The sequence below is a fragment of the Lactuca saligna genome, chromosome 1 (genome assembly GCF_052625555.1).
Source record: "Lactuca saligna cultivar CGN05327 chromosome 1, ASM5262555v1, whole genome shotgun sequence".
In the NCBI taxonomy this organism is placed as follows: domain Eukaryota; kingdom Viridiplantae; phylum Streptophyta; class Magnoliopsida; order Asterales; family Asteraceae; genus Lactuca; species Lactuca saligna.
Genome location: NC_136417.1, coordinates 95468853 through 95479029, shown reverse-complemented (window position 1 = coordinate 95479029; position 10177 = coordinate 95468853). Strand labels below are relative to the sequence as shown.

Genomic DNA, 10177 nt, shown 5'->3' with positions numbered 1-10177 from the left:
ACTTCTGGGGAGATATTGAGGGGTAGCATGTGCTACCCCTACCAACTAACTACATCGGCTACCAGTAGTAGTAAATTGTGGTGGTCGGTAGGTAAGTAGGACGGTGTTGGGTGTTCACATATGATAGAGAAAAAAAGGATACATGACAAAAAGGTCAAAAAAGTCTTTTTTATTGCTGAACTTAAATGAAAAGTTTAATGGTTTTGGTAAAAAGGACTATATATGTAAGAAAATGAGACCATACGAACTGGTGTTGTATCGTTTTTGAAATTTGGTCTAAAAGTAAAAATTTCACTAAACCGCAAGACCTTATTTGTAATTTAGTCTCCCAGAATAAAATTATTAAAAAAAAAAATCAAAATATGCAAAACCCTGTTTGTGTATACTCTCTCGATGTCTTCTTTTTTTGAAAAAACCTGAAAGTCTCCGATCCCAACGCAAAAGAAAACCCGAACATTTTCGTTGTTTGTTTATACTCTCGCCATCTCCCTTCGTTCATCGTTGACTAACCGTTTCCTGTTGATTTAGTGCTCATCTTTCTTGGCCTTTGTCTCTGTTGATTTTTCCTCTGTTATCGCCGTTTCAGGTTTATGTAAACTCTGCTCATCCTTACAAGCTACTTTTGCTTGTCTAACAATTTCAGTTATCAATCACAGATCACATCATAATCATTTGAATTTTCATAAACAGGTGATTAAAATTTTGTTTATTTCAGCTACTTTTGTTTAGTTTACTTATCAGTTACAGTCGAGCGCGTTCTTGCTTGAAGTCCAGAATGATAAACAAAACTTTGCTCACGCAGTCTGGGAAATTCTCGGATTCTCGAAAATTGCTTCCTTAATCACTTTATATTTGAATTCATAAACGCAATTTTTACATTTGATTCTTTTTTGAAGCAAGATTGTAAGACATCCATAATGTAAATGAGTTACATGAGAGAGGAAACTTACCAAGACTATCTCCATTGCCACTCTTCTCATGAAACAAAGGAGTCTCTGTTTGACATTTTTCTTGGCTGTATATCTTTTTTCTTTTTTGGTAAAGTGGCTTTATTTCACCTACTAAAAGAACCAACAAATTGATATAGTTACACAGAAGGCTACACGATCTAACTTTTAGGCTGCATTTGTCATGCTAGACATACTTTCAAGGGCATTTCAGTTATGAGGGTCAGGAGGGCATTTACGTCTTTTTCATAGATGAGAGATCAAGAGATCAAAAATTGCAATTTTGTCCCAAGCAGTACAACTTGTTCTATCATCTCCTGTCTTTCATAACAAACGGGGCCTTGAAGCATTAGTTGACAAAAAGATTCAAAGCATATATTTACCTTACGAAAGGGTAAATTTACACTACCAATTATTTAGGAATTTGTCTGTGTAGATTTGTGTAAGTGAACTTGGTGTTGATTTGTTTAATATGTAAATGAACTTTAGATGGATTTTATTTATACAACAATAGGGATATACTTATGTGGGTTTACCAAAACAAAAGAGAGATGTACAACAAATGAACAAATTGTTAGATATTTACCTGCACACCAACTTAGAAAAAAAAAAAAAAAAAAAAAAAAAAAAAAAAAAAAAAAAAAAAAAAAACTCAATTCAGTTATGTGAGCAGCTACTTTATAAATAACTCACATGGCAATGTAATTTTTATTTTATATCAACACTTTTGCACTTTGCTATTAGCAGATGAGATTTAAGTTGCATATTGTAATCAATAATTTGCTATTATGCAGAGGCATGTTGTACGGGTCCTAACATTAAAGCACAAGTGAAGAAAGCCGGTGAAACCAACTTTCATAACTAATAACCCATAATTTAGTATGGTGATTCTATCTGAACTTCCAGAAGGATCTGCATCTTCTCATGTTCCTACTTCATCAACTCATGTTCATAACTCATCAACTCATAATCATAGATATGATGTATTTTTAAGTTTTAGAGGTGTTGACACTCGTCATAGTTTCACTGATCACCTTCATAAGGCCCTCATTCATGCCAATATCAATACCTTCTTGGATGATGAAGAGATTGAAACTGGGGAAGATCTGAAACCAGAACTGGAGAGTGCAATTAAGGCATCCCAGGCTTCTATTATAGTGTTGTCTAAAAATTACGCTTTTTCAACATGGTGCCTGGATGAATTGGTGTTGATCCTTGAGCAGCGTATGACATCCAACCATATCGTTATCCCAATATTCTATCATGTGGAGCCCACACATGTTAGGAAGCAACAAAGTAGCTTTGGAGATGCAATGGCTAAGCATAGACACATGATGGAGGCCGAGACAAATGCAAATAAAAGAAGTCAATGGGCTCAAAAGATGGACCGATGGAATAAAGCGCTTACTCAAGCTGCTGATTTAAAAGGGAATGACGTAAATGGCAGGTGACCACTTTCTTACCCTTATTCATCTCCCTATGCCTTTCAATAAGTTTTTCTAAATCAGTTCATATAGATGGATTAGGCATTCTGATAATTTTTATATGTTTGTTTTTATCATAAGTTTGTGCATTTAAATAAACCTTCTCCACGATTTTTACATGCTTTTTATTTAAAAACCAAAGTTTGATGGGTTTCCGATGCATGTAGTTTTAATTATACCATACTCCCTTCAAATCATAGTGGCTTTTATGATAAATACCTGCATTTAGTTGTATGTAGTAAAAGATAACCTATAACTATTTCATGGCATTTTGTTCAAATCCATGTAAAACCACATCAATGGTTGAGTTTGATGGTCATGTAGAAACATAGTGAAGTTTGGTGGCCTATTACCGAAATCTTGTATTCCATGGCATTTTGTCCATATTGATGCAAACCACAATATGTTTTTGATGTGAGAACTCAATTAATAATAGCAGCTATGATATAATCTTAGTTTGGATCTTTGAATAAATTAAATCTCATTAGTTTTGTAGATTGTGTTTTGAAGTTCTTATATAATCAAGTTTCAGGTTAGAGACCGAGTTTATTGAAGAAGTTGTGAAGGACATCCACCGTAGATTACATGTACACTTAAGGAGCGTTGGACCACAACTTATTGGGATGAAAAATCATATTAACTTTGTAACTTCATGGTTGAAAGATGGATCATCACATACGGCAGACATACTTACTATTTATGGTATAGGTGGGATCGGGAAGACATCTTTAGCTAAGCATGTCTATGGGCTATATTCTCATGAATTCCACACAAGTAGCTATATCGAAGATATCACTAGGAAATGTGATGGGAAGTTTAATGGGTTACTTGATTTACAAGAACAACTCTGCAATGACATTTTAAAAACAAGTTCAATTAAAGTTCATGATGTTTCGGCATACACCGCAAAGATAGAGAATGCACTAGCCCGTAAAAGGGTGTTTCTAGTTCTTGATGATATCAGTACTCTTGTTCAGTTGGATGCATTACTTGGAAGCAAAGGCATTCATCCTGGAAGCAAAATTATAATTACAACAAAGGACAGTTGGTTGACTGAGAGTTGTTCTTTATTCAAAACAAACATTAAACCCAAGCATGAAAGGCATTTACTTCGAGGCTTAGCTGTTATAGCATCGCAACAACTTTTGTGTTCCCATGCATTCATGTCCTACCAACCCAAGGTGGGATATGAAGAGGTGTCTGATAAGCTGGTTAAGTATTGTGAAGGACACCCATTGGCTCTTGAAGTTTTGGGAAAGTCTTTGCATAATCGAGATGTAGCTTATTGGGAAGGGTGCATCGAAGGGTTAAAGAATGAAATTAGTTCCCCTATAAATAATGTCTTGAAAATGAGCTTAGACTCCTTGCCATCCAAAAATGATAAGGAGTTGTTTAAGCATATTGCTTGTTTTTTTGTTGGAACAGATAGAGATCTTGCTGAAACAATATTAGAGGCATGTGATATAAACACAAGATCTGGGATCACGAATCTCATTGATAGATGTCTCCTTAGTATTGGATTTAATAACGAATTGAAGATGCATCAGTTGGTTCAGGAGATGGGAAGATTCGAAGTACGTCAAGAATCACTTGACAAGCCATGGAAGCGAAGTCGATTATGGTGTCATAAGGAGTCATTCAGAGTGTTGAGACAAAAAAAGGTAAGAGTCTGTGTATACTTGTCAGTAGTGTGCATGTTTCAAACTACTTTGTACTATCAAATTTTTATTTTTTGCCATTGGTTTTTTCTTAGTGTAAGGGAAATCTTGTAGGCCTTTCCCTTGACATGCGGATGCTTGAGAAGGAGAAGTTGTGTGCATCATTTGAGTTGAAAACAGATGCATTCAACAACATGGATAAGTTGAGGCTACTACAACTCAGTTATGTGCATATGAATGGGTCTTATGAGAACTTTCCAAAAAAAATAAGATGGTTGTGTATGCATGGGTACCCTTTACAGTATTTACCTTTAAACTTACCTATACAAAATCTTGTTGCTCTTGACCTGTCATACAGCAATATCAAGTCTTTTGTCGGTTGTTATAGTAATCCACAACGCTTTAATGTGGCCGCTGTTTCAAAAAATTTACTTTTTTGTATTTTTTTGTATTGGCTTTTTTATTTCCTCTTTGCCGATGGTCTCCTACGAAAGCAGTTTCTCAACACTATGTTGGGGGCTGCTAACCATCCTACCTCCCCCTTATCCCATTTGTATGGGATCGGGCTAATGTTGCTGTTGTTATATAGTAATCCACAACGACTTGAGACGTGGAAAAAGGTAACTTATTTCATTATCATTCTTTCATGTTGAGTTGATGAATTTCACTGCTATTCTAATTTATCTCCATCTTTGCAGTTGGATGGATCGTGCTTAAAAGAGAAAAGGTTGCTAGGATCACTGAAGATTCTTAATTTAAGTTTCTGTAAACAACTTCATAGTCTTGGTGAATTTGACCAACTTCCTGCACTTGAGAGGTTAATAGTTAGAAATTGCATTGGTTTGGTTGAGGTTTGTGAATCAATTGAGCAATGTGTTGACCTTGTCTTCATCGATTTGAGCTACTGCAAGAAGCTTGAAAGACTTCCAAGAAACATAGGCATGTTGAAGAATGTTCAAAAAATGTTGCTAGATGGTTGTAGTCTTGGTGAATCTCAAATCCAGATTAGGGATACGGATTCACTAGAATTGGGCAAGGCTAACAACATTGACATAAATACAAGAACCTCTTCCCCTGCCTTTGTGGGTGCCATACCAAGTGATTTGAAGTTGTTTGCAAGTTCTTTACCGAGTTCTCTAGTAAGTTTGTCACTTGCAAATAGTAATTTGTCCACTAAATCCTTTCCCATGGACTGGAGTTGCCTATCCATGTTAAAGGAATTATATTTAGATGGCAATCCAATAAATTCCATGCCCAGTTGTGTGAGAACCCTTCCTAGGCTCGAGATACTTAGTATGGAGAATTGTAAAAAATTAAAGTCAGTTGAGAATCCTCCACGTACACTAAGCAGGTTGCTCTTTTCTGTTAATGGGGATCTTCAAGGAAAAGTCGTATTTGATCCAGAGATGTCCCCACTAGAGTTATCACCAAGGCGGGTGGCTTCGGCAGCTTTCTCATATGAATTTGAAGGCATAATCAAAATCCAACCAATGGTATGTGTTGAGGAAAAGGTATTACGTAGCTTGGGCTGGAGTAATTTAGACTTCCTTAACGAAAGGCATTTGGGAGCTAATTCTCGGGAATTTGGAACCCAGGTTTTTTTTAGTTAATTGTTTGTCTCTTTGTGAATATGTATAATATACATCTTATGGTGATTAATTAAGGTGGTTTGTATTTGGTAGACGATGTATTATGAATTTGGAATATTCAGCACAAAGTATGAGGGGGAGGAGATGCCGAGTTGGTTTAGGCATAGAAGCGTGGGGCCATCAATATCATTTACCATCCCATCATCATCATCTCCATACAACCTCCTTACAAGACTCAACTTCTGCTTCTCTGCTGACACACTGAAACCTCCCGATGATTGTTTTCCAGTTCCATATGGTCAGTTCCCTCTATGGCCAATGATGACAATTAGTAATATAACAAAGAACCGCATGTGGATATACGAACGTTACACGGACAGATATTGTGTAGGTGGAAGGTGTTGGGTGGTGTTAAGTCATTGGATGTTTGGGATGAATGAGATGGAGGTTGGTGACCATGTTACTATTACTGTTACGCTGCCACATGATGAACATGTAAAGGAGTGTGGGGTGAGTCTTGTGTATGATGATGGAGAAGAAGAAGAAGAAGATGTGTTGGGTTATTACAAGTCATGGAATCACATAATTGGTGGAGATCTCTCCCCTTTTCAAACCACAACAGGACAATACATCCTAAACCACTTGCGATTTTTTGTGTCTGGCATTCATTTGTTTCCATATCATCGTAAATTCGTTCCAGATGGCCCCGACTTTCAAGGTGGATGTGATTTTTTGTTAAATATATTTTATTGTCATGTCTTACGTATAATGACCTACCTCACCCATCACCCACTTTCTTTAAATAGATGGATAATGACCCATTTATTTTAATACATATATAGATCATAACTTAAATCTTTTACACAAATGGATCATATATATTATTGATTCTATTGACCCATAAGCTAAGATTTTGTTTTTATAATAATATGAAAAATAAAAGTTATACTTTTAATTTATAAAATGAATAGACCCAAGCATTGATTCGTGTAGTCTACAACAGGAGGTCCAGGAAGCCCATCAAATTAGTTGGGATCAAGTCCAGTCCTTATCATTCTTGTTTGGCTGCAATTAAGAGAGTTTTATATTTCTTTTATGTCTTAATAGAATTCTGTTATGGGTGAAGCACTATCTTTATTTTTGGTTTGCTATGGTGTGCTGGCATCCATTTTACCCTACCCTGAGGAGTATTTCAGCTTTTCATTTTCTAGAAGATTGTTAGCTAAGAAAATTCTAGTAGCCAAAACTATTGCAGAGTCCCTTCCTCTTGAAAGAATGGGAAAACCCTATTATATATATATCATTCATTATCAGTTACTTGTTTCTGGTTGTGAATTTCCTGCTTATTCTCTTTACTCTGTGTGGGAGCTTATCAGTACATACAGTTGTTTAAGCCTTTTGATATGTTGGATCACATAAATATATATGCACTACTTTGTCGAACTGGATTGTTTGTGAATAATGATTAACACATAACTTTTTATTTGTTTTCAGCACAAAAAGAATTGTGGTTCAGAGCTTTATCCCCAAGGAAGCCTGGCATAATTGGTGGCGCACATGAGGTATACTTTTTGACACCCAAACCTTTTCTCTCTTCGCATGAACAAAAGGCATACACAACCGAATATACTAGGAATGAAAGTTCTCAATTGGTTTAGGATGCAACAAAATAAGATGAGTTATAACCTTGCAATGAGTGCTTGAAAATGGCAATTTTAAAATTTGCAATCATTGAATACGGTTATGAATTTCTCTTCATACCATGTCTAAACACCAAATCAAATTCTCACAATTCCCTGTACTTGTCACGTGTGATATACACTTGAGACCAATTCATAGATTCATCATGTTCAGTAGATGTTGTTGGGTAAAAAAATTTGTTAGAAACAAACTATTGCAATTTGGAAAACAATATGAAATTGTTTAAGCATATTGCTTGATTTTAAGGAATCTTGTTGATATATGCCTTCTTAGGATAGGACCAAACATCATGTTGACAATGCATAAATTGCCTCAAAAGTTTGGACGTGATGCATCAGGAAGTCATTAATTCTGTTTAATAAAGAAAATGTAACGTAATACATACGACTTCCAAGTAACTATCTGTTTTCATAGCATTTTGTTTTGTATCCTGTATAATATTTAACTTAAAATTTTCTTATTTTTCCTTCATTTGTAGGGTGAGGGGGAATCTTCAAGGTCTACTCAGCCAGTTTTCTCGAGTATTGAAAGAGTATTTATGACTTCCTGCTGAAAATACAAATATTATTTATGACCCCCTGCTGAAATTCCTCGAGTATTGAAAGATTCTGAATTACAACGACCAATGGTCAGAATCTTTCAATACTCAGAGAAATTTCAGCAGGGGGTCATAAATAATCTTTGTGTAAGGCCGATGGTGTTATGGCTCGAACTCAGAATATGCAGGAGTTTAATTCTTCAGTGCATCACGATAATCAGGTAAGTCGGTTTTCTCTGAGTTTAATTCTATGGCATGTGGTTGGTGTGGAGGGGCCCTGGTTTGAACTAAGTTGTGTTTTGGACAAAGCTCATTGGTCAAAAATAATATAGAGAATTCGTGATGCATTTTGAAATCCGGGGAACACCTTTCACAATCAGTGGCAAGGTTCTTGCGTATACCCTTTTTGGAGCTTATTACATTGAAGCAAGTGGAGATTGTGCTATTTTAATAATTGATCCTCAAAACTTACTTCGTGGGTCTGAGGAATTGATGGAGGTTGATGATACTGAACCCATGAAGATGGTGATATCTTATTTGGGGTATGTGTCATATGTGGCGAAGATGTCCCTCACATCATATGCAGTGGAGTCACCTGGAAGAATCCGGATGCTATACAGCATCTCTATCCACCTTGAGGACAAGGTGAATCTTTGGGGATGGGGTATTGCTACCCATCCACCTTAGGCATCTACTTGAGATATGGGTATTTTGGGAAAATCAGTAAATAAGGAGAATCTAAGTATTAGAGGGGTAATTTAGGTATTTTACTTGTTTAGTTTGTTATGCTAGAGTATTATTAGAGGATAGTGGGAAAGAGGGTGAAAGTCAAATTTTGGTTTTAGAAGCTTTGGCAGAGGCTAGGCTCTCGAATCTCTAGCAAATCATTAGGTTTATTTTTGTTATTCTTGTGTTGTTTTTAGTGTTTTAATTCAATACAGAGAAGCTTTTGTGTGTTTTAATTCAATACAGAGGCTACATTCTTGTTTGTTGAGTTTATTGAGATATCAGTTCGTAGCATACTTCTGTCAATTTCTTCGGTTATGGGCTAAATGCAAGAAATAACAATGAGCTTTCTATTTTATTTTTTATTATAGCATTTTAGTTTTGTTTCTTCTTCTTACAGCATTGTACTTCCATATTATTTATTAAAAGGGTATTGTCTTTGAAAATCTACCCGTTATAACAACGGATAACTCTAGCTTTTTTACTAGTCATCCCCTTATTTATTTGTGGACATCGCATGATTATGATGACATTAGTGATCATTATAAGATGTGAATACAATTAAAATGGCATGTCTTAACGTAGTTTAGTATATCATTCTGACTAAAATATCAAGAGACAAAGCAGAATGGTTTACAAACACTTACATTTGATGTGGATTTCAAATGTTTTGTTGATGTTGGTTGGTACGTGTTAGTGGTTATAAAAATGATGGTACATACTATTTTGATTCTTGTAGTCACTTAACATACCATTCCCATCACACTATTAACAAGAAATTGACATTGGAGTTTTTCAAAAGCAAGTAGAATAGGATGCCAGTAAGGAAAAAAAAATCTTAATGGATCATAATTCATAATGCTTTTGACACAAACATCAACTCAATGTCAAGAAAGGTTCTTGTTATATACGGAAAAGTAAAAAAGGGGTAAAGCAACTACATGAGACGGCCCACATAATGTCGGGAATATTTTGCTGCAATTGTGGCCATTATATAAAAAAGTAATCAATGATGTGTAATTAATAAATTAAGAAGCAAACCACTTAAAGATACCTTTTCACTCTTGCAATACTCTAGAAAGTGGTCACACACAAGCCACTCAAAAAACGTTGTCAACTCAACACCGCATCAATTCCATTACAAATCCACCGCCAAAGCACTAGACACTGGAAATGGTTACCACTCCACAATATTTATTTTTTTTATTTTTTTAACATTAAACAAAATAAACATCATAATTTAAAACATAAATAAATATTTTAAAAACATAGAAATCTAAAACCACATTTCATTAATTAAATAAATAATAATTTACAGCCTAAATTACTAAAAAAAACATAAAACATATCAAATAAAACATTACATTACTTAGAAAACATAAATATTTAAAACATAAAAAATGCTACTCGTCACCGTCCTCATCCTCCTCATCACCTTTGTCATTTTTCCCTTGGAATTGTCTTTTCAATATGTGCTCGTCAAATCGTGACGTAGATTGTGATGTGTTTCATGATTTTGTATTTCCAAACCCTT

General features: G+C 35.2%; 1 protein-coding gene across 3 annotated transcripts; it reads left to right on the top strand.

Moving 5' to 3' along the window:
* Window positions 1–380: 380 nt before the first annotated feature.
* Window positions 381–8884, top strand: LOC145041794 (TMV resistance protein N-like). 3 transcript variants are annotated; one of them, XR_013680429.1, is made up of 9 exons: window positions 381–1341; window positions 1742–2394; window positions 2964–4092; window positions 4185–4709; window positions 4788–5684; window positions 5772–6396; window positions 7173–7240; window positions 7858–8138; window positions 8250–8884. XR_013680429.1 is itself a non-coding variant. In XM_078989977.1 (8 exons), exons 2-8 carry the CDS (start codon window positions 1829–1831, stop codon window positions 7930–7932), a joined length of 3885 nt encoding a protein of 1294 aa, XP_078846103.1. In that variant the 5' UTR covers window positions 381–1341; window positions 1742–1828; the 3' UTR covers window positions 7933–8884. The 3 variants fall into 3 exon arrangements, 1 of the variants encoding a protein (XP_078846103.1); XR_013680430.1 differs by having other exon boundaries at window positions 8227–8884; XM_078989977.1 differs by having other exon boundaries at window positions 7858–8884.
* Window positions 8885–10177: the final 1293 nt, after the last annotated feature.